At 41.8% G+C, this 25,862-nt stretch overlaps 1 protein-coding gene across 1 annotated transcript in view; it reads left to right on the top strand.

Moving 5' to 3' along the window:
* The window catches only part of Enpp6 (ectonucleotide pyrophosphatase/phosphodiesterase 6), a 104,322-nt gene that overhangs the window by 42,265 nt on the left and 36,195 nt on the right, over positions 1-25,862 (top strand). Inside the window, exon 2 of the mRNA XM_032919021.1 lies at positions 3,322-3,501. Within this exon, the coding sequence (XP_032774912.1) occupies positions 3,322-3,501 (180 nt within the window). The remainder of the gene's footprint in view (positions 1-3,321; positions 3,502-25,862) is intronic.

Below are 25,862 nucleotides of genomic sequence, written 5' to 3'. Positions count from 1 at the left end.
GCTTTTGGGCTCCAACTGAGGATGGAGGTTGAAGGAAGAGAATTGTCTTAGTTAGGGTTTCTATTGTTGCAATGAAACACCATGACCAAGAAAGCAAGTGTCCTTCCCAACTTATACTTCCACACTGCTATTCATCACCAAAGGAAGTCAGGATAGGAACTCAAGCAGGGCAGGAACCTGGAGGCAAGAATTGATGCAGAGGCCATGGAGGGAGGCTGCTTTCATGGCTTGCTCAGCCTGCTTTCTTATAGAACCCAGAACCACCTGCCCAGGGAATGGCATCACCCACAATGGGCAGTACCTTCCTCCATCAATCACTAATTGAGAAAATGCCTTACAGTTGATCTTACAGAGGCCTTTTCTCAACTGAAGCTTTTCCCTCTCAGATGATTTAAGCTTGTGTCAAGTTGGCAAAAACAAGACAGTATAAGGAGGGTATTGCCTTATGACACTGGGGTTTGGTGGTAGTTTAAGTACTTTCAGGATTACTTTTGATTGTTGTGTGTAGGATGATGTCATACAGGTAAAGACAGGTACAAGATAGAACGAGGCCTGTCATTGGACAAGAAGGAAGGATGGGTGGGAGAAGTTTTAGAGAGGGGAGGAGACTGGAAGAAGAGAAAAAAGCAGTTGAGAATGTGGAGGCAGATGTTAAGATTCCTCTCTGCACATTTACAGGTTGTTATGGATATTCTTAAGGGATGGATGTGTACAGGCCGTTGTATGTCTAGATGAGCAAATGATGTATTATCAATTGGATCAGAGGTTATTGTGTTGTGTGTTCTTTCATGTGGCGATTTAAGTTCAAGAGAGTTTGTGGTGGCTGGAGACACGTGTATGTCTGGCATGGGTACTAGATGGGTAAAGAGATTGTTGCCAGGCTCCGAGAGAAGCCATCAGCAGTGTGATATGGGATAGAGCAAAGTGAGTGAGAGGCTTTGCTGACTGAGATAAAGGTATCTACCGGACATCTTAGGGCACTACAGTGCTGGATCTAGGGAGGGATAAAAGACAGCATTATTAATATAATTTTACAGCATCAGTTGTGTGCTTCATGGCGTCTTCTGTAAACCTTTGCTGTGGATATTGTCACAGTTGCCTGACGGAAGCGTGAGCAAGCTGCCTTAAGATGACAAAAGTGTCTGAGTTCATTGCTTTGAGCAAAGAAATCATAAGGGCTTTTGCTGAGGGGATGGGGCTTCAACTTTGCTGTACTAAAGGGAGTAACAGATTTGAAGAAAGAAGAACGATGTCTCTACTTGATGAACTAGTTAGAACAAACTCTCAGTTCTCCTCAGCAACAGAGGCACTGGAGATGGTCATGATTCTCAAGAGAAGCTTCTAGCTTGTGTTTCCCGGAAACTTCTCTCTACTGCAAGATCCTCTGCTGGGGACTAAATAAAAACCATGAGGGCAGAGGCCATGGCTCACATTTTACAGTCTGCATTTATCATGTTGTAGCAGACAGGAGAGAGAGAGAGAGAGAGAGAGAGAGAGAGAGAGAGAGAGAGTGTGTGTGTGTGTGTGTGTGTGTGTGTGTGTGTGTGTGTGTTGGTTCTGGGGATCGAACTCAGATCTTCAAGCTTGGTGGCAAGCCCCTTTGCCTGCTATGTCTCTCACCAGTCCCCTCAATGTAACTTAAACAACAGAACAGTTGGAAAGATTTAGCTGTGCGTGTGTGTGCACTTGTACATGCACACATATATATGTGCACATATTTAATTAGTGTGAGTTGCAATTCCTTAACCATGGTGATCCTATTCTCTTTGTTCTGTTGCACTTTGAAATTTTATTAGTTGAGTCGCAAAAAAACTTAGGTGGGGATAAAACTACTAACACCACAGCTCTGAGTAAAAACTCTTTCGTTTAGTTCTTTGGGCTTTACATTTAAAACAGTTTGCAGAATGTCTGGCTGTCTGTGGCAAGGGATCAAGCTTTCTCTTTTTGTAAATTTGGGCTTTCAGCTTTTCAAAATTGTCCTTGGTACCTCCTCTTTGCTTTTGTTTAAGAATAGAGTTTTGGGCATGGGAGACTAGAAGAAACAACAGCCACAAACAAACAGAGAACACTACCCTGGTCTTGCTTACTTATGGAGACTGCTTAAATGTGTTTCGTCCCCACGCCAAATGACACTCTCTCAAATTGCAGCAATTTCTTGATGCCCTTGTCAATGTTTGTGTTATTTTTACTCTAAAGATGAAACAGATTGCTCTAAAATAAATCATTTAATCGACTGTTCCAACGAGTCCCAGCGCTTGGGCCTTCCACTTCTGGCTTCTCTTCTGGGGACAGAGCTCTGTCCACAGAACCAGCCCACTTTGGTGCTTGATTCCATGTGGAGCGGTGTTTTCTTGCTTTGTTTTTCTAACTGGAGTCTGTTTTTGCACTATTAGGTTCCAAATGTTGTAAGGTGAACAGTGCAGCAGTAACTTGTGTTTTCCGAGAAAGGAGAGAATCATGTTCCTAGCAGCTGGGTCCCCTATCCTGTGGGAGGAAAATTGAAGGGATACAGAACGGTCTCTGGGGGTGAGAATGCAAACCACAAGAATTCAGTCTTTCCAGGCTGAGGCATGAGTAGACCTCAGGCTATGGAGAGATGATGGCCAAATTCTATCCCAAGTACTCTCACTGTAAAGGCAATTTGTTTTTTAGTGTGTGTGTGTGTGTGTGTGTGTGTGTGTGTGTGTGTGTGTTGCACACACAGAAGTCAAAAGACCAGAGGTCAGAGGATAAGTAGAGAGAATCTCCTTTCACGGTGTTGGTTCTGGGGATCGAACTCAGATCTTCAAGCTTGGTGGCAAGCCCCTTTACCTGCTATGTCTCTCACCAGTCCCCTCAATGTAACTTAAACAACAGAACAGTTGGAAAGATTTAGCTGTATGCAAAGTGATCCCATCCACAACTAGTGAATATCTTTTTTTTCAAGATTTATTTATTAATTATATATAAGTACACTGTCACTGTCTTCAGACACACCAGAAGAGGGCATCAGACCTCATTACAGGTGGTTGTGAGCCACCATGTGGTTGTTGGGAATTGAACTCAGGACCTCTGGAAGAGCAGTCAGTGTTCTTTACCACTGAGCCACCTCCCAGCCTGGAATCTGGCTATGTATGTAGACATGCCCAGCCTGCTATTGGTGACTATCTTTTCATCCTCCTGGTATTGTGTATAAAAATGAAGCCTCTGTACACCAACAGAAAAGAACAAGTTGTGATCCTTTCTCTCCTTCCTGAATGAGCACGAGAAGCTTTGGCAATCGGACTAACAAGGGTTATAAACAAAAGAATAAAGTGACTGCATGCTTCCTTGTCCCCGCAGGCCGCCACTGTGAGGTCCACCAGATGATCGGGAACTACATGTGGGATCCCAGAACCAACAAGTCATTCGACATCGGGGTCAACCGAGACAGCCTGATGCCCCTCTGGTGGAATGGGTCAGAACCCTTGTGGATCACTCTGATGAAAGCCAGGAGGAAGGTCTACATGTACTACTGGCCAGGTGAGTGTGACCTCCAGGCCTTCCCTGCTTCCAAATCTCAAACACCGCACACAATCTGCACAGAAAAGAAGACCAAGCCATCGTTAAAATATGGGCATTTTGGGGTTGGGGATTTAGCTCAGTGGTAGAGCACTTGCCTAGCAAGCACAAGGCCCTGGGTTCAGTCCCCAGCTCTGGGGGAAAAAAAAAAAAAAAAGAAAAGAAAAGATGGGCATTTTGACTTACGAGCTATGCTCCACGGGCATATTAACATTTTGTTAGTAATTTTTTAAACTTGAATTTTTCTTAAAGGTATCTATTTAATATTGAACGAATTCCCCACCGCCACCCCTCCTGACCCCATCACCCCTTTCCTTGGCTCTCCCCACTCACACTAATCCTCTTTTGCTCATCACTAAACATTACTTCTACTCTCATTTAATGTATACATGCTCGATTTTATATGACTCTATAACAAACCAGGCACCACAGATGAGAGAGAACACATGATCTTTGTGTTTCTGAGGCTGGCCTCCTTTGCTTAATTGTCTCCAGTTGCATTCAGTTTCCTACAAATGAAATAAAAGGCACAGTGTACACAGGCTGCTTCTTGTTTGTCCCTCTGTGACCATATGTGGGTCCAGAACCTAGTGAATCGCGCTGCCATGAACTGACGCCCACATGTTCTGTGAGAAGACCTAGAGGTCTGTGAACAAATGCTTAGGAGTGATGGAGCTGGACCATACGTAGACCTGTTGCTGGTTCCTTGAGAAGCCACCATACTTATTTTGTGGTGTTTGGACTTTCATTCCCGCCAACAGAACACAAGGATTCCATTTTGTCCAGATCTCTGCTAACATTTGTTGTTTGTTTTCTTGGGGACTGCTTCTCTGACTGGAATACAATAGACTCCATGTAGTTTTGATTTGTATTTCTATAATTTTTTTTTTTGGTTCTTTTTTTCGGAGCTGGGGACCGAACCCAGGGCCTTGCGCTTCCTAGGCAAGCGCTCTACCACTGAGCTAAATCCCCAACCCCTATAATTTTTAATGAGGCTGAATTTTTTCAGATATCTGCATTTTATTCTTTTATGGACTTTCTGTTTATTTCATTGTCCCATCTATTAACTGGGCTTCTTGGGTTTATTTTTATTTTTTTTGAGTTCAGTGTACAGTCTAAATAATAACCATCTCCAAGATGCATAAATGACAAAGATATTCTATTGTAAAAATTCCATTCTTGAGCTCTATAGCATCATCAGGTACAACAAAATTCCTGGTTCTCTTGTTCCAGAGTCTTGTGCTTGATTTTCATTTGCAACATTTTCAATACATAAGGGAGATCAATTTTGTCTGCTCATTAACTTTTCACAAAGGAATTGGAGGTACTGTTTCTCTATATTTTTTTCAAACTATTTTTATTTGCTCTTTGAGAATTTCATCCGAAAATACTTGCATTTCTATACATTTGCATCAAAAATGAAAAATCAACATATAACTGTTTGGTAATACATAGCACCTCTTACGGCTACCTCCACTTACACCTCTCTATATTGGGAAGCAAAATTGTTTTACTGTAACGAAGCAAGCAGTGCTACAACCTGCCGTGTCTCCTGTGAGATGTCAGTGGGCACCGCCATCCTGTCCATCCTGTCCACTGTCATTAAGAATGGGGAGATTCAGGGCCAGCCAAAGGCATTCACAGCCAAACTGGAAGACCCAGGTTCAATCTCCAGAAACCACATGTTGAAAGAACAGACTCAAGCAAGTTTTCTTCACACGCACACGCATGCACACATACACACACACGGGTGAGCACAAATTATGAGGGACTTCAATACTGGCAAAACAACCACTTTGCTACCGTGGATTCGTTCTTTCAGCAGCTAATGTGGCAATATGACTTCTCGAGACGCATGGCTACAGCCCTTTCTCCCAACGATGTAATACTTAGATTCTTGCCTTAATGGGGTCGGCTATTGGTAAAAGTCTAAAAGAAATGAACAGCAGCCTGGTGGGAGGAAGACAGAAGTAGTGGAGATCTCACTGGCCTGGGTTGGGGCAGGCTCAGGGAGGGGGGCAGGAACAGCTGAGAGAATTGTGAAAGCAGAGTGGATTGTGGGAGGGGGGCACTGACAGGCGTGGGCGAGAGGAGAGGGACGAATGAGTAATCCAGAGCGAGTCACAGATGGCCTGCACTGAGGGTGTGGGCATTTTACAGGAGCTCAGAGGAGGCTGTCTGGAGGTGGCCACACTGGAGAGATACTCAGGGTACTCAAGCGTGTGCCAGATCTCAAAGGAGCACAGGACACAGACTTTTGAGGCTGCTAAGCTGTGGTGGAGCCTGGAAAGATGTCGGAGAGCAGGGATGAGCATCCTCATGTAGGCTCATGAAGGCCAGCCATACTGTATTAAGTCCACAGTGGGCGGAGCTAACGGGCTCATTCTGCCAACAGAGATAATTCAGAGTGACATCAGGGATTTTATGCATACCCATTAGTCACCTAGACTGACGAGATGCTTCAGATCAGGGAAAGAGACTCAGGCACATCTGATATCCCTGTGACCAAGTATATCTGAAAGAAATTAACTAAGAGAAGGGTTTATATTTGCTCTGGGTTTCAAAGGTTGAAGTCCATAGTAACTTGGAACCATGCACTTTGTGCAGAAAATTACAATTTTTGGAGCCTGCGGCAGAGAACAGCCATTCATATTACAGTGGACCAAAGATCACTGACATCAGAGAGCAGACTACACTATCAAAGGCCCACCCTGAGTCCTAGTAACCTATTACTGTCACCTAGATCCTATCTCCTACAGGTTCCATAGCATCATCTAATCATGTCACGGATGCAAGCATTTAAAGTGTGAATCTATGGGGGGACATTTGTGGCTCAAACCAGAGCATAACAGTTTAAGAATACTCCTTTTTCTAACATAGAAGACCCAACTGGCATCATGAAGTTGGGTGCTAGATCAAGGAAGTGCAGGCCAATTTAAAGAGACTTATTTAAGGGGCCAAGTTCAGAGTTAAGCCTGTTTTAATGAGATCTAAACCCGAGAGTTGGACGTACATTAAAGCTGGTTTTTGAAGCATCATTGTCAATGAATACAAGAGACTGCATTGCATGCAGAGACACAGAAGAAGGAATGTGACACTGCCTGGTTGTCTTAGGGTTTCTATTCCTGCACAAACATCAGGACCAAGAAGCAAATTGGGGAGGAAAGGGTTTATTCAGCTTACACTTCCATGCTGTTCATCAACGAAGGAAGTCAGGACTGGAACTCAAGCAGGTTAGGAGCTGATGCAGAGGCCATGGAGGGATGTTTCTTATTGGTTTGCTTTCCCCGGCTTGCTCAGCTTGCTTTCTTATAGAACCCAAGATCACCAGCCCAGGGACAGCACCACTCACAATGGGCTGGGTCCTCTCCCTTGGTCACTAATTGAGAAAATGCCTTACAGCTGGGTCTCATGAAGGCATTTCTACAACTGAGGCTCCTTTCCTGTGATAACTCTAGCTTCTGTCAAGTTGACACACAGAACCAGCCAGTGCACTGGTCATAACCTAAGGACCACCAAAGTGAGTGTTACCATAGTGCCATAGTAGCTACCTTCTATGATATCTGACTGGCTTCATTGTCTTTACTGTGGAACCTTAAACTCTCAATGTGTAAGAAGGCACCAACCACACAGTTGCCACCCCCTGACATTTTCATTCCTTGCTTGCATGCGACTTTGTCAGTGGCATAGCCATAGAAGCCAGTGGATGGCAGAGTGGGAGGAAATCTGGAGCGAGGCAGTGTTCACATACCAAAGTTCTTACTGTGTCTTACAGAGTGTTGTTTCTTCTTTTACCTGGGAGAATCTTAATCAATGTATCACTGAGCATGTGATAGATCTCAAAAGACATTCCCTGTGCGGTATCTCATTGAGCCCTTACAGCTTCCTACAGAAAGGCCCATCACTTCTTACAGCTCCTTACAGAGGACCCATAATTTCTTTTTTTTTTTTTTTTTTTTTTTTTGGTTCTTTTTTTTTTTTGGAGCTGGGGACCCGAACCCAGGGCCTTGCACTTTCGCTAGGCAAGCTCTCTTCCGCTGAGCTAAATCCCCAACACCTCCATAATTTCTTTTGAGCCATAGTTCAGCAGTTCAAATGACATGGTAAAACTACCTGAAGAGTAGTTATGGAGTGAACAATGAGAAGGAAAGACGCTAAAAAGAGATTTCCCCATCACCTTCATGGAGATTTGCCAACCATCTGAGTGAAAGTCTTCATAGGAATTAGGTGAAAAGTTCCGTTTCTTAGACACTGTCTAGTCCTTCAAAACTGAACATCCAACTGACGTCTTCCTGAGGGCGGGCTCCCTAGCCCAGGCTGCAATGCCCCATTGACCTCATTTCTGCCAGTAAAGGGCTGGGGGAGTCATGAGCACTGTTGTTCATTCTCTTTCCTCCTCGTTCTCCTCCAGCCTCAATGGCCTAACACGTGTTCATTTTTCTCTACAAGATTAAGCCAAGTGTCATGCATGTCTCCTAAACATGCCTGGATTTTATTTTTCTTCTTCCATCTTCTGTTTCCTTTTCCACTCCCAATGGGACATTGCACAGACTTCTCTGTGAGGCCTGGACAATCTTCATGACTCCAGTGAGCTGTGTTATGACACTCTGAGTCTCTCTCATTAAGTCAATATTTACAAGTGCAACTTAGAAATGGCAGTAGTTCAAGACTTCCTGTCAACTAGAGAAAGCCATGGCTTGACAAATAGAGCAATGAGAAAGAGTCCACCCTCCCTCGGCCCAGATCTTCAGACATTTAAGGTTCTCCACAGAGCCTTCAAAGCCCTCCCTGCCCATGGCTCTCATTCAGTTGCACAAGGAAACTATGCTCAAGAAATGGTTCCAGGCTAAAATAAGTCAGGGACCCAGCAGTGCTTCGAAGAGGTTACGTATTGATCACAAACTTTACTTTTTGGTGTCAAGGAAATTTTAATTTGGAGGACAAAAAGGAATCTTCGACTGATATTAAAGAGTAACCCCAAGCTGGATGGCTATCCCGAGGAAGAAGTGGAACAATTGGGGTGGGTATTAAGACTCTCTATAGAAAGGACGTTTAAGCCCCTCACATCAGCAGACCTACCTTACACAGTGGCAGCATATTTTAAGTTCATTCTCTAGTTACCCTTTAAGGGTTGACATTCCAGTTCTATGTCTTTCATTATGGTTCGTTTGCTGTGTTACTTGCCTATTGCCTGGCACCAAGAAGACTTGGACACAACCACCCATTTGCCCTAGGATGATGTTGGTTGTGCCTTGGCTCATGGGCATTGCATCTTCCTGTTCTATGTAGGTGTTCAGACCAATAAGCTACCTTTTATTCAGAAAAACACATAGCTACTTGCCAGTTCTCTCTCTTTTTCCTGACAAGGGCTGTTTCTTAGTTAGGATTTTACTGCTATGAGCAGACACTATGACTAAGGCAAGTCTTATAAATGACAACATTTAATTGGGACTGGCTTGCATGTTCAGAGATTCAGTTTATTATCATCAAAGAGGTAGTGTGACAGTGTCCAGGTAGAAATGGTGCAGGAGAAGCTGAGAGTTCTACATTTTTATCTGAAGTAAGCCAGGAACAGACTGGACATCCCCAGGCAGCTAGGAGGAGAATGTCCAAGCCCACCTCCACGTCCTCCAACAAGGCCACACCTTCTAATAGTGCCACTCCCTGGGGTGAGCATATGCAGACCATCACAGGTTGTATGTGGCTATACACTCAGTCTCTATCCAGTTTGGGCAATTATAATCATGGCCAGTTTGTTTAGATTAGCAAAAGAATCGTAGTAGATATTGGTTGAGAGTTACAGATCATCTACAGCATCTTCCTCTTTCCTGCCAGGGTGTGACATTGACACCCATCTGTCAAGCTGACCTTGGATGCATGTCATTTGGGCACAAGAAAAATTAGAAGCCCAATATCCATCCCAAAGCGTGTGAGCTAACCTCATAGCTCCGTCATCGCCTCTATGCACATGACACCAAACCTCTGGATGACAGTGCGATTATTTTCCAGCCAGATATTTGACAATGCAAATAAAACAATCTGGAGAGTCACTAAATTTCCCAACGCTGTCATCATTTTGGCATTAGTCTTTGAGATGTATATAATTTTAGAACTGGAAGAGGCCTTGGTACATAGTTTGTTGGCTCCAACACTTGTTAGCCACAAGCTTCACTTGGAAAGTGATCAAAACTACAATTTTGAGGGTTGAAGGCATAAATAATGGTCAAAGTGCTTGTTTAATGTGTGCCAGGTTCTAGGTTTATTCTCTATAACCTCAAAGAAAGAAGAAAAGGAGGAAGGAAGGAGGGATGGAAGGGTTCAATTCCATGGGCACCTGGGACATTTTTCCTCCAGACTTTTGGGTGCAGAATTGTGTCCCCTCCTTACATCCCTCTCCCAGTTTCTCTACCCTGATTCCAATACTTCCCTGGAATCACTGGGACACCACAGGGAGGAGGTATTGTTGTTGCTGTTTTGTTTCCAAAACAGCAAAAATAAGAGAGTTGGCAGTGGGTTAATGTCCTACCGCACAAGCAGGAAGACACGAGATTAGATTCCCCAACGCCCGTATAATACAGCAGCTGTGGTCATGTGTGCCTGTATTACCAGTGCTGGGAAGGCAGACGGGTCCCAGGAGCTCGCTGGTCAGTCTATCCCATTGATACTCTCCAGGATCAGAAAGAGAGATGCTCTTTCAAAAATAAGGTAGAGGGCAACTGAAGAAGACCCCTGATGCTGACCTCTGGCCTGTACACACATGCTTACTCTCACACAACATACACATAGTAAGTAGGGCACAGGAAGGGGCACTTACGGGGCCACAGGGATAGTACTCACTTTTGTACCTCAGATATTCCTAGGGGTGACTCAGAACACCTGAGACATCATCAGACATGGGGATAGGGACAGTTCATAAGGTCTCAGGGGACATGGACTGGGTGGGGAGGGGCGGGAAGCATCTCTCAGCTGCAGCCAGAGATCTAGTAAACCCAGATGAGGAAAGGTTTTGCTGGCATTTTATATCCTGAGTAAATTCAGTAAGCTCTCAGTCCCTGACAGGGAAAGAGGCTTTGGTCAGGAGCACCACACAGCGCAGGAAGTCCTGGTGGCTTTGACTTGATGAGGTGCCGTGTCATGAGTTAGAAGGTCTTGAAGCACTTGCTTCAGACATGAAGGGGACACTGCTGGTCTATCCCAAGGAGCCTCCAGAAACCATAACTCCAAGAGTGGTCACTTTGTCTTCATCTTGTTCCTCTTGGGAGGAGGATAGTCCTTGACCCTTCTTGAGAGAATTTTATTCCCCTGATCTAAAGCTCGTTCTGACGTCGGCCTAATAAACAGAGCCTTGGCCTTGTGGAAAGTCTGTTCCTTCTCATCTTGGCTTCCTGTTAACAACTTTTCTGCCCTGGTAGGTCACTTTCTTTCCAGCTTCTGGACTCCAGTGTAACAAGTGCTGCTTCTCATGTGGTTTGTCTTCTCCAACTTGCTCTCGCCTTGTACACGAGGCCAGTCTTCTATGGCGCAGCCTTCCTCACGCTCTTGACATCAGGGCAAAGCTACAATGGTAGTTTTCCTGGCCTTCTGGGACCAGGCCAACCCTGGGGAAAGGATATCTGAGATCAAAGGCCATGCTTCCTTCCAAAGTCTTGTTCCCACAAGCTTCTGTACCTCAGATGTATTTTCCTGGAAAAGGTTGCATGTTTCTGTGAGAGTTAATTGGCTTAGCCACTTTAATAAGCTCTCTTGAGACATGTATTCAACAGTTGCACACCTGTCTCACATCACATAAAATGCAGCTCACAGGAGTTATTGTTACAAGACGTGTCAAAGTTGGCAACTGGCAGCTCCAGTTGGAAGGCGAGACCTTTGCTCTGGGAAGCCAGGAGAAACATGATGTTTATGGGCTCAGCTTAGTGGTCCTCAGAGAGAGTTGCTAGGAAGCAAAGCACACTGAGGATATGCACAATGGAAAAGTACCAGAACTAGGTGGTCAGATGGCCACCAGCTCACGAGAGACTTTGGGACATCCACTTCTATCTGAGGGTTGGGTTTTCACAGCTATGAAAGAACAGAGTTTGATGAAAGTCTGCTAGGTATTGCTTTGAAATTGCTCAATCCAGAAGGATGCCATGTCTACATGGATATATTACCCACACTGTAGACAACATGGATTTTCATATTTGTTTTTGATAGTTTATTTTGGGCCACAAGGACTTGTTGTGAAAAAATATGAGTATATTGAAATAATCTGGTAGATAAAGAATGAGAAAAGTTGTGCTTAAAATATTTAGCACAAAGGTGCACAAAAAGTAGTGGCCCTTGGTGATCGCTCCTTGTAACTTTACTTTCTTCTTATAACACTTAGTAGGTCATCAGAAATACCATGAACAAGAGTAGGTCCTTTTGAGTGTACCTTAATTAAGGAAGGTTCTCTTCAAAGCTTGCCAGGAATGATGAATGAAGAAGATAGAATAAAAAGAGAAAATATGTCCTCAAGGTTGTCATGAAAACAAAGTCTAACTTCCAGACCTTGGCCATGACCTTCTTTGCAGACCCTTGGGCCACAGTCCAAAACTTCATACTTCCCTCAGTCATGCATGGGTGACCTGTAGTGACCTCAGCGGACCACATTTCATGTTCTCTGCATAACTGTGAAACAGGCCTGGAGGTAGCAGCCTGGAAGTTGAGAAATATTCGCCCACACTCACGGATCGCAGAATGAGCCTATGGCAGATCCAGAAGACGGTCCCCGGACTCCTGATTAGAGAGCTCTCCACACTACACCCCCTTCCAGTCTGCTGATTCCTATCAGACAAAGACCAAAGGAAAACCAAACAAAGCACCCACACAAACCCACCTAGGAGTAATTAACTCTGCTCTCTCCGAAACTAGATTCGGTTTACACTGTGCTCCACTATGCTGCCATTGTCTTTCCCGGCTGGCTTTCTTTTTCAGTCATTTATTCATTCTTGGATAAGGTACAGTGTTTTTCCCTTTAAGAATTCACCCAGGAAAGACCACACCAGACTGACAGAGAAGGAGGACCTACCTGCCCTAGACTTTGTCTAGTTGGCTACTTAGTCAGTCCTTTCTCTGGGGTGTGTGAGTATGTAGCTCCCATCTAAATTGATGGCACCCTCAGTACATGCATTCGCCGTAGCTTCCAATGAAGACAGGACTGCTTGCTCCATTGTCTGAACCTTTGACTCTGAAGAAACAGTGAATCATGGTGCATGTTGTAATGGTTCTTTCTCTTTCTGATTTGCTCACAGAACTTGGGTTATGAATGATATCAAGTTATAACCCATTTCTCATCACTGACTCCCAACACCACTTCATGGTCTGTTATTTTCTGGACACTGAACTTTGGTAGGATGGAGCTACTGTGACCTTCTCTCCTAGTTCAGAAGTCTTCAAACTGGGTTCCCAAGCATCTCCAAGAACAAGATTAGTTTTAATATAATATTTTATAAGCACCCTATATTTATATAATATTTTATGTAACCTCCAATATTTGGTATTAAAATTATTCTGACTGAAATATGCCCTTTTCTTACTCCACATAGGAAAGAATACCTCTCACCCAGAATCTCACTAAGACATAGTGTGCTATCCTGATGATACATAAAGACAGCACCAATCAGATACACAGCTCAAATACTTGTGTATTTGGAAAGTAAGTGAAAAGATGAATAGCTCCTAGTACTTGCCTTTAAAGCTATTAAGAAAAACTTAATTGAACTGACATTTGAAATATTGTTTTAAAATTTATGCTGGATGACATTTTGACATTAAAAGAGTTAAGCTACACTGGTGCGAACTACTTCTGTTTTCATCTACTTGTTTATGTAAACAGCTTTCTTAGCATTCTCACTGAACAAGGAGAAGCAGAATTGATCCTGAACTTGTATCATTCTTGAGGTTAGTCATCCCCATCCATGAACATAGATTAACTTTTAAAAGATTTTTAAAGAAATACCTTTATGATAAAATGGCATTTTGCTTAAAATGCTTAAAAATGGTTTGAGTTTGGAGTTCTACTTGGTACAAAGATAGGCTAAGTCATTTTCTTTGGGCATAGCTAGAGAACTTCTGGACAGTTGACATGTCCGTGCTCATGTAGTAGATTGGACACACACTGAGACCTAGACAGGAAGGTGCGTTTGGCAATCATGAACATGTCTATATCCGTCAAATGCTGATCTCGAAAGCAGCAGTTGAGTGGCAATGGAATGAAAGTTTTGGAAAAATTATAAGATTTTAAAAAAAGACATTAGAGTTCAGCGTCCACTAAGGGAGGCCCAGTAAGCATCCCACAATTTCAATGGGGACCATAAAGGACGTCATCTGAGGAATAAGAATTAATGCTGAGGACCAGTCCCAGCTTGGAGAGGGGTTCCTGAGAGAAGGAGAGTTCAAGGGGGGGGGGAGTCAAATTGAGGAGTGAAAACTGACAGACTGTTCTCACAGTGTTCCAGACAGATCTCTGCTTGAGACAGCTCTCTCTTGCTATCTGGAAAACTCATCTCATGTGTACCAAAAATCCAGTTTTTTATCTACATATCAATTCAGTCATTTACTCCAGGTTTCCCTTTGATTATCACACAAATCATCATTCTATGACCTTTGATTCTTAGAAAGAGACAACAAGTACATATTTTTAAACGTTGCAAATGAATTCAGAGATCTGCCTGCCTTCGTAAGCACAGACAATAAATTAGCTGGATGGGATCCCATCCTAAGATTACCATTTCTACCATACCTGGGGGCAAACTAGCTCTGTTCCAGGCTGACCTTGAACTCAGGAACCTGCCTGCCTTTGTTTCTTTCTGACAGGCTGATGCATAATGGAACTGCCTCTGTTCTTTCAGATTCATGAAGCAACTCATACAATTCACATTGCATTCTTACATTTTACCCAGTTGAGAAGTTATATATATATATATATATATATATATATATATATATATATATATACACACATATATATATATATTTTTTTTTTTAACTCATGTTTTCAGAGTCTTTCCTATAGCCTTAAGGACTGTCCTGAGGCCTCAGCATTTACATTTTGACGAAGGACATAGACATACTCTTGCCTCTCAAATTTCTGCTGTCTCTGACTGTCTTGGAGTCATTAACTCTGGCAGGGAGAATATTTCCTGAAGGAAGATCATGATATGTACACACACACACACATACACACACCTCATGCCCAGCAACTGTTGATACTCCTGGAGGCACATGCCTGCTGGCTCTGTTCCAGGGGTAGGAACCAGATCACACCATCCCTTCCTGGCTGTGCAGGACTTGGCAAATTAGGTAGTATAGTGGGTGCCATCTGTAATCTTGTGTTTTTCCTGCCAGCCCCAAGTTCCAGGAATAGCAGCTCTGAGACTTAAGTATATTTACAAATGCCTGGGCTAAAGCTTTGCATGTTCCCTGCCTGGCTAGATTATTGTAACCTAACTTCTGCCATGTGACTGGTTACTTCTGCTCAGCTTTCGGTATCTCTCCTTAAGGGGTGAACCTTCCACTCTATTTCCTAGAAATTCTCTCTTTCTCGCTGCTGGGTGTCTTACCTTCTAATCCTGCCTCAGCCCATCGGTCAAAGGTTTTTTCTTGTCAGGCTTTTACACAATGTACAAGAGATTATCTCTACAATGTAGAAATCGACAGGAAGGAAAGGTTTTATAAACACAAAGTTGAGTTTTGAATAACCTTTCTCCTTCATTATACTATGGTGGTCTAAGAGACTTCCGTAAGTAACAGTGCATGCTTTCCAGAAGAACATAGCGTGTAGAACATCACATAATATCTATAAGTTTTTATATATAATCTGCAACATCCAATAAAGAATAAGAAAACAAGTCCTGACCACCATTCCAAATCAAGAGGAATAAACGAGACGTGGATCAACTCTACAAATGACCCAGACATTAGTCATGCACTTTGAAAGAACCACACAAAAAGAACAAAATGGAAATGTTCACTAGCACACTAGATTTTTTTTTTAAAGGTAATTGCAGGACTGATAATTATCCAGGTTAAATGTGAAGAGGCAAAGGGTATAAAGGCAGAAAGCAGTGTCAAGGACACAAGAGATATGGTGACGAGGTACAGGAGAGGAGAAACAGAATGGGAGAGAAGTAATATTTGATACTGTCAGCATGTCTAAAGGACGGGAATATTAAATGCCTCAACAGGAGGTGATATCAGACGGAAGCAAAGGGATGAAAAGCAGCAGAAAGGAAGCCCAGTAGGTAAACATAAATTGACAATATTATTATAATCTTTTTATTAAAAAATCCGTGGAGAGTTAAAATACATGGAAACAGAAGGCAGAGGTTTTATTTTTTTTTAATTAGCCCATCTTTACATCATCTGGAAAGTTAAAGAAATGAAAACTTACAGCAAATGTTAATGGGTCAACATTTTATATTTCATTTTCTCAGGCTACTTTGCAAAGACTATATGAATAGCAAGCTAATAAAAGAATGGCACAGTCATAATACTTACTGATTCAACAGAAGTCAACAGCAGACAGACAGACTTTCAGTACGTGTGGGGTACAAGACCGTCAAATGTCAGTCGCTGGCCTAATACAACAATATTAGAGAATATATTAAATATAATTTTACTAATAATTTACTAAACATTTTAATTAATTTGAATGGTTGCATTGGGTTAAGTTTGAAGGTAGTTAAATCTAGCGTTCAGTGATAGGACAGAACTCACACTTAAGCAAAGTGGCACCAGAAAGGTGTGTGGGAAGGTGCCTGTATAGGAGACAGCATTCTGTTCCCCAGTGTGAGTGCTGCTTATATAGGCACACACTGGGTGAGAATTCACCCATCTGTACATTTACAAATTATCTCAGCTTTGGGTTTATAGTAAACTTTTTATTGTGTTAGGAGGAGTTTTGTTTTTTAGAGCTTAATTTTCTTTAAAAGAATGTGTGTGTGTGAGTGTGTGAGTGTGTTGAGCTGGGCAAACTCCCCTCACATGCTCTTCCTCTATTTTCCTATTCCTCACCCTTTTATAAGTCCACTTTGTCATCAAAGGAAATTTTATCTCTATGTTTAAGTCAAATATGCACACACACATACACACACACACACACAGAGAGAGAGAGAGAGAGAGAGAGAGAGAGAGAGAGAGAGCAGAGAGAGAGGGGAGAGAGAGAGAGAGAGAGAGAGAGAGAGAGAGAGAGAGAGAGAGAGTGTTTGGTGAGGAGTTTGACCAAATCTCATTTGTCTTTTCAAAGAACCAACTCTTCATTTTACTCATTCTTTTGTTTACTTTTTTTTTTTTATTTCTATTCCTTTCTGCCCTGCTCTTCTGTTATTTTTTGATCTTCTCCTTCTGGTTTTGGCTCTTTGTATTTCTAGACCCCCGAATGCACGTCATTATGTTATTTCCTTCAAGGTTTTGTGAGTTTTTAAGGAGAGGCACTTGTAGCTGTAAACTGCCCTCCCAGGACTGCTTTCATGGTATTCCACGGGCTCTGGTATGCTGTTTCTATTTTCATTGTGTTCTTAGATTTAAATATTTTTCCTTCTGGATTTTTTTCAACAATAATTCATCATTTAACAGTAAGCTAGCTGTCTGATCTCCATGATTTTGTATATTTTCTATTATTTCTCTCCTTGATGATTTATAGATTTACTCTATGGTGGTCAAATAGAAAAAAGTTATTTCTATTTTCCTGTATTATTAAGACTCGCTCTGTGGCTTTGTACATCATTTATCTTAGGGGAAGCACCATCAACAATGGCGATGAATGTGTACCTGTAGCATGTGAATGGAATGGTCTGTAGGTGTCTGCTAGGTTAACTCAATCTTTGTATCATTTAGCCCCAATGTGTCTCTGTTTTACTTGAGGTGAGTTATATATACATATAAATGTGGGTTGGGGATTTAGCTCAGTGGTAGAGCGTTTGCCTAGGAAGCGCAAGGCCCTGGGTTCGGTCCCGAGCTCCAAAAAAAAAGAACAAAAAATAAATAAATAAATAAATAAATAAATAAATAAATAAATAAATAAATAAATGTGAGGCTGTTATTAAAACCACCCACTGTTGTTGTGTTAGGTTCAACCTGTGAGTTCATGTCTTGTAGCATTTGCTTTAGAAAATTAAGTTCACCCATGCTTGATATATCCCTTCTGACTATTTTTAGTTTGAAGTGTATTTTGCCAGATATATGAATAGTAGCACCTTTTGGGGGCCTTCCATGGTGTTCTCCATGTGCTTGAAATACGTGTTTTCATCTTTTCCCATTAAGGTAGTGTCTTTCTTTGATAGTGAGGTGTGTTTCTTAGAGGCAACATATTAATGAGTCTTTATTTATGTATCCAAGCTGTTAGTCTGTGTCCTTAATTGGAGGACCGACATTAATATCCAGAGTTACTATTGAGATATGTGTATTCATTTTTGTCATTGTTTGGTTTTGTGGGAGTTTTTGTTTGTTTTTCCTTTTTCTATTCCTCATTTGATTAAATACTGCATTAACATTATTTATCTTTCTTCTGTAGTTTCATGGGTACATTTGTCTTTCTTTTCAATCTGACAAATTATTGCTAATTTTTTCTCTGTGCCTGCTTAGTGGCCAGAAATTCTTTAGCCTGCTTCTAGTAGCCTCAGTTGGCATTGATTGCCTTACAGAACTTGAGACATGTTATTCTAAGCTCTTCTGGCTTTTAAGGTTTCTGATGCAGAATCAGTTGTTATTCTGGTGGATCTGCCTTCACTAGGGTGGTTCTCTCTTGCAGTATTCAATATGGCTTCATTGTTCTGTACATTTTATGACATGGAGTTTCCTTTTCTGGTCTTACCCATTTGCTGTCCTTAATGCTCTTATACTTGAGCATGTCCTTCCCTACATTTGGAAAAATTTATTCTGTGATTTCATTAAAAATGCTTTATATCCCTTTTCTATGAGAAGACTTTCCTCCTTCTCTTCTTATGACTCACGGATTTGGTTTTCTCACAGTGTGCCATATATCTGTTGTGCTTTTTAATATGTTTTTATTAATTTATTTTTATTATTGAAAGGCTATAAGAAGGTTATTAGAAGGTTCTGACTCCCCTCCCTTGTTCAAGCCCTGGCATTCTGTCTTCCTCATGAACAGTTCTATGATTAAGCTTTCTACTAAAACTTTTTATTTACTTAATGGAAATTTTTTCATTTCTACCAGTTCAATTTAGTTTTTCTTTTGTGTTTCTCTCTTAATTTCCATATCCTGTGGATGGCTTTTTTTAAATGTTTGTATACCCTCTTCATTTATATCCCCCTTCACTTCTTTGAACATATTTCTAAACATTATTTTGAATTCTTTACCTGGAATTTTGCATCTCTCTCCTTGGGAGGTATTCCTGTGGACTTGGTAATTTTTAGAGGAGACATGTTGCCTTGGGCATTTATGTTTCTTTTATTTTTGCACTTAGGATCTCTCATCTGGAGTTAGACCACTGGTTGAACTTTTACTTCCCCTTCATTCTGTCAGTGGGAACACTTGCAAAGTTCAAGAGGGACTAGGCTGTAGTAGGGTTGAGGTGTAATAAGCCTGTGTGCGTGGCACCAGGCTTAAAGGTCCTAAGACTATAATCCTATCTGCAACAACGAATGAGGCGTAAGTAGCTCTGTGCAATAAACCAGACGGCTCACGGTCGCCATATGTACCAATGTGGAAATGAGTGAAGGTAAATAGGGAACATAAGGCTTAAAAGAATGAGAACAGGGATACTGAGGATGAACAACAAAGATGCCTGCTTCTGAGCATGAGGTGGGCAAGCGGACTTGATAGAAGATCAGTGGACTCAAAAAAACAAGGTCATTTACAGCAGAATGGCTGGCTAACTTCCATCAGATTTCCCCCTCTAGAAAATACTTTAGGATTGCTTATTACATACCCTTGCTTTTAATAAGTTGCTTCTAATGCAGCTAGCTACGGTAGACTAGCTTTTGTGTAAATATGGTGTCTAACATGCCAAGTCCCCTTTTAGAAAGGAGGCCCATCCCATACATGAAGGCATAACCAAGAACATGGCAGCTACTTCCTTGTAGATGTGAGAACAGATAAAGCTTATTACAGTTGACAGTACTTGAGACACCTGTCAAGGTCAGAGGGTGGTAACTGTGGTGAAATGACTAATGACTACTGGACAGTCAACATCAAAACTGGAGTCTAAGACGGGCAGAGGGGGCTTCACTACCCGGAACTGTGTAGGCAAAACATGAACCGCACATGATCATTTCCATGGTTGGGTGAGGGGGACAGCTGGGTCCATGGTAACCCAGAGAAGTAGCCAGTCACAGTGGACCTCATTCTTTGTCCACTTTATGCTATTGCTTCATAAAAACCCCAAAGAAAAATAAAAAAAGATTTTTCTTCCTTTTGGGACCCCCCTATCAACACTTGGGAGTTTCTCTTTCTTTTCTTTAATTTCTCACTTTCTATAGCCATTTTTAATAAACCCTACTTCCACTTTGTATGTTCCCACAAGAGTGTGTGTCATTAATTTTTCTTGGATGTGAGACAATGAACTCAGAGCCACTATGTCCGGTCAATCTTTGAGGTCCATGAGTCTCAGATGCCTTACGTCATATACAACTGAGGCATAAAAGGTTCCATCAGCCTCAAAAACCTCTGCATCATAGTCAGCCTCACAGGGTGATCCCTCTATGGAAAGACATTAATAATGAAACAAAAGCAATCAACAGTGAAGCCCCAATCACTACAGGAAATAAAGGGGAACTGACTGTGCTATTAATACATTAGTTGCTATATGTGTGGTGGGGGTAGGAGCAGCATAAGACTAATGGCATTGGATTGGTAGAGGTAAAGTAAAAGTCAATGTAACTAGAACCAAGAACAGTAGAGCAGAGTGGGAGAGGGAGAGGTGAGGCAGTTTGGGCTAAAGGTAGACAGAAACAAGAAGGGTAGGACGTGCCATCAGGTAATGTGCTGCAGTCACAACTCTCAGGATGCTGAGACATGGAGAGACCTCTACCAATTGAGCCGAAGGGAAGAGAGGAGAGGAGAGGAGAGGAGGGAGAGAGAGAGGAGAGGAGAGGGAGAGGAGAGGAAGGGACGGGAAGGGGATGGGAGGAGGAGGAGGACCTGCTACATTGAAGTTGGATGTTAATTAAATAAACAATGAAGCGTTTTTGAAGGAGAGGGATCCTCAGGGACTATAGCCTATGAATATTGTCTGGCCTAGTTGCTGGATTCAACCTTAAGAGAGCTGCCATTCCTCCCCTGAATCCCCAGAAGGCTTTCTCATTCTTGGAAGTTCTTTTGTGATGGGTGGGCCTGTTCTTGCCCCCTGAGTCTTCTGTCCAGTTCATGGGTAGTGCTTCAGGAATGGGGTCTTGAACACTTGTCATGCCTCTAGGTATTCCTTCAGAAGCTTGATTTCCAGTGCTGGTTAATTCCTGTTGGGAATGCTGCTTTGGAGCCCGTGTCAAAGTTTCTGGGCAGATTCTGTCTTGGACTAAATTACAGCACATTGAGTCCAGCAGCTTTGATTCTGTTTTGTTTTGTTTTGTTTTCCTACTGTCTAGCAATACACTGCAGGCCAGGTTGCAATGTACTGTCCTGTGACACTTGCTCTGTGTTTTCCAAGAATATAATTCACAATGAGTCTCGGGCCTCAGAGTCCCGTTGAAAGTGGTGTCTTGCTGATGCTCTGTTGAGCGCAGGTGCCAACTGCCTAGGGCTGAGCACCAAGTACTGCATGCTCAGTACTGAGAAGAGGGTTTTCAAAATGGCACCCACCAGTGCCCTGCTGTGCTAGATCCGATTTTGGTCCAGTTACTGAAAGTACAATGCAGTTTTCAGTTTCTCTGGTCCCTCCTGGAGTTGTGGGCTCTCTGGGCGAGGCAAGCTCCCCAAACAAAGCCCAAACAACAGCTCTAGGAAAGTCTCTGAAGTCTAAACCCGCTCTTTCTCTGCAAAATTCCTCATTTTGCTTTGTTATTTCAGCCAGAAATATTTGTGTGTCATCACCTCTTTTGATAGCTGCCCTTGGTCTGTCATCAGACCCCAGCTATACTAGGCACAGGCTACAGCAGGACTCCTGGGTTTGCCACTCGGGAAGGGAGGGGTAGAGTCTACATCAAGCTTTAATAGAATTTACTGCTGACTAAATAACACACACTAAAATGGAAAGTAGTTGATTTTAAAAAGAAATAACGAATCCAAACATCGTAAGGGTAGGACAATGACGCGTCAGGAAGTACAGATAGGAGCAAAGCCATATGACAACTTTCCAGTGATATACAATAGTTCTGTTAGTGACATATCCCAACAGGAACGCACCCCTAGATGAACCAGAGAGCATATGTGAAAATATTTATGTCTGCATAATCCATACCATTCAAAAACTGGCAACAAACCAGTGTCCAGCTGCTGTAGAATGGATAAATACAGCGGTCCCATAATGGAACTTTTGTGTTCTAGTTGGTATATTAAAAGGACATTGCAAAGTTATCGCTCAAGCATCAGCTTTTGGTTTCTCCTAAGAAACATAGCAGACTCTTGTTTTTACAAACGTGAGGTCAATTTGAATGAGCCATAATGAAAATATTTAGGTTTTCCAGATCCCCTTTATATCACCAATTAGGAAGTGTCTGTTATAAATAATAGAGATCAGGCTAAAAATGAATAACGAAGAGACTTGTTTGGACCCCTTGGGAAGTATTGTACGTGGTTCTAATGCTTATCGGTGTCCCTTTCGAGTGTATACCCTGGGTCTTTCCACTTGGCTTTAGTACATTGACTTTGAAATAGTCCTGCTTCTTGCCTCAGTTTTTTTTTTTTTTTCAAGACGGCTGGCATGAACCCAGGATCCTGTCTTCTTCATAGCCTACATTCCACACCAGAGATGAGGAGCAGAGCCCACAATACCTCTTTATCTTTCCAATAGAAGCAAAGCTCCCCACCTCATGCTCCTCAATGGACCTCAATGTCAGGACTGGGTCGCATGACCAACGCCACCTGAAGGAGCAACAGCTGAATGGAGAGCTCTCTTCCTGGAGTGAAAGAGGGCTGGGAGGAGGGCAGTTCCATATGACTTCACTTTGGATCACTACTAACATGTTTTATCAAGGCAGCTTCCCCCCAAATGTGTTCTAGCTGACATTGTATTATGTTTATTTCCCATCTTTTGTTAGACATAAACGTGCTTTCAGGCTTTACGACTTTATAGTCTTACAATTCGTTCCTAGAAGTGATTTGTCAGGCAGAGCAAGACTACAATAAAACTGCCAGAATGTTGCTTTACAACCTTTCCCTCAGTGGATGAAGACTCCACTCCAAGATATATGTCTCATATGGCGTTCCTTCCCGTGCTTTTATGGAAAGATTAATTGGAAAGTTCAAGAAATAAATGATTGTCGAGTTTTAATATGTACAGCATTTGTGAGATTAAAAAAAAAAATCTCACGATGCCCTTCCTATCCTGTCCTTCTCAGAGAAGCATCCCCCTTTGTCTAAGGTCATTTGCACTGTCTGTGACTTCCCAGTCAGTCACTTGGAAGCCATGTTGGTTTCCAGGTGGATTGTGAAGTTTCTCAGCGCTGTAATCAAGTAACTCTTACTCTATGCAATAAAGGTGCGAAAACATACAAGGAGTAGTTTAAGGGATTCAGATATGTGGGAGATAAGCTACGAAATACTTCCTTTAAATAAAAAAATACTCTAAGAGACTTTAATTACATAAATTTTACTATTTTACAATCTTTTGTTGTAATTGTTCTATTTTATTATTTTAATCTCTTACCATGACTAATTTATAGATTAAATTTCATAGGCATATCTATATATAGAGAAGCATATATGCATATAGAGAGATATTTATATATATTATCATTTGTCTATATCATTTATCTATTCTATCATCTATCTTTACCTATCATTTGTCTATTCTATCATCTATCTATCTATCTATCATCTATCTATCTATCTATCTATCTACCATCTATCTAATCTATGTATAGTACAATAGAAGACAGAATGTGTCATGAGGAATGTGATGTTATGCAATCCATTGTTTGAACATCAAAGACTCTATTAATGCAAACTAAGGTGGCTACAGCATTACTAGGCAACATCATCTCATCTATGTGGCCCACTATTGACTGATGCAGTCCATGAGTTTACACAAGGGTTTCTATGCTCTCTGTAGTTCCTAGTATCTGTAGAGGTCTGGTATCCTCAAAGGTAAGAGGGCGCTGTTGTAAGCATTGCTCTAACACAGGTCATGACCCATAGTGGACACTATAGTACACTCGTGGTTTGCTAATCAACTTTCAAAGCAGTTTTGGAGTAAATTAGAATAGAATGAAGTAAGTATCCGTGTGTATTTACTCATGATTTGGTGACACTTTTGTTTCTACTGTGATTGTGCATGCCACTGTAGTACCTTATAGAGAAAAATTTTTTTTATAAGTGAACATGTGGAAGCATGTGTGTAAGCATGTTCACATGTGTGTGCAGTGTATATCTGGAAGCCGGAGACTGACTTCAGGAGTCTTCCTCAGTTGTTCTCTATTCTTTGAAGCAAGGTCTTTCAGTTGGACCAAAATCTCACCAGTATGGTGAGTCAAACCAGCCAGTTTGATCCAGGGCTGCCTGGTTGCCCCTTCTGATGACTGAAATTAAGGGCATGCTATCATGCCAATCTGTTAGTTATGTGGGTGCTAGGGATTTGAACTCAGATCTCCACTCTGCTGTGGCCAGGACTTCACTTGCTGATCTATCCCTCAGCCCTACAAACAGTTATTTTTAAATACTGTCATACAGAAACTCTTGAGCATACCACCTGACTTCTATTTTTTTATTTGATGACAAGCATGTTAAGAGCAATAAATTACAGCAGCGAGGGAAACATGCTTGATTTTCTCCTGGCCTCAGTGAAAATGTGTTCCTGGAAGTGAAGTATAGAATTTTCACTGTTGTTAATAACTAGCCTGTCAATGAGGTTTTCGTTTCCCCTGTGCATCAATTTACATAACCGTTTTCTTTCAAATTTACAAGTGGTTAGGTTTATTTTTAGTTAACTATTATGATTAAATTCCTAATGTTATTACCTGCGATCAGATTGTACTAATCGTGCTTAAAACTTCTTTGCTTTTTGGAAACTATTGAGATTTTATTTACGGACTAAAATATGCTCAGTTTGCCTAACAATTATGTTTAAAAATTCACATCCAATACTCATGAGATTAAAAAATGTAAATCCATTGAATTCACCCCATTGATAGTAACACCCAAATTCTACAGATACCTTATTCATTCTCTCAGTTTGTTTTGGTCTTTGGTACAGGGCTTCATGTAACTCAGGCTAGTTACCAACATTGTATAGCCAATAGACAAGACTTGATTTAACTCCTGATTCTCCTGCCTCAGCCTTCCAAGTACTAGGATTGTAGATAGGAGTCTTCATTGCAGACTATCCATTGTATTTCGAACTAATTTCCATTTAGGTCAAAGTCTTGTAGTTACACTACCAAGATTCCTCTGTGTGTGCATACACATGACAGGTAAGCAGTAATCTATACACATAACTGTCTATGGGGAGTCATGGCTCCTTCTGACTTTCCGTATGGTTGTTTTAAAATGAAAACACCTGGTTTTGTCTCTTGAATCCCATCCTTTTTTATTTTTATGCATTTTGATACTTGGTTTTTAAAAATTGATGCTTTTTCTTCTTTTAGTGATTTAGTAGTGATTCGTGCATCACCCCTTTTGCACATCCATATCTTTTATGCTAATGAGTTAGTCTTCCTAGGAGTCCATCTGCTATCTTTGCATCAACTGGAACCACCAGGCAGAGGCACTCAAGAGTGCCTGACTACCTGCTTCCTGGCAGACCCCTCCCTATATTTTATGTCCCCTACTTTTACTCCCTTCCACTTAGAAGCCATTTTCCCTGAGCTGCAAGCAAGAGCTACATCCGGCCTCCTGACCCCTTGGTTTGGCATTTCATGGTTTCAATTGTTTAGAAGTTCTCTGAATGTTAGCTCACATTGATTTCTTTGTCTTGATGCCCCACCCTACCCCAACCCCTACCTCTATCCCCTATAGCTTTGGTTGTGTCTTTCACACTGTGTCATGGACAAGGATACAAGGAAAATTAGGCTCCTCACTGCATTCCTATACCACCTAGGAAGTGGGCACCACACCTCAGACTTCACACAGCACATACTTCCCCCTTTCCCCTAAGACTCCGGACTGCTCTGAGGAGGAGACACTGGCTGATTCATTTTTGTTTCCTCTGCCTGAACAGTTCATAGTAAATGCCAATAAATATTTGCTC

The sequence above is a fragment of the Rattus rattus genome, chromosome 13, assembly GCF_011064425.1.
Source record: "Rattus rattus isolate New Zealand chromosome 13, Rrattus_CSIRO_v1, whole genome shotgun sequence".
Classification (NCBI taxonomy): Eukaryota; Metazoa; Chordata; class Mammalia; order Rodentia; family Muridae; genus Rattus; species Rattus rattus.
This window is presented reverse-complemented; position numbering and strand designations above follow the sequence as displayed.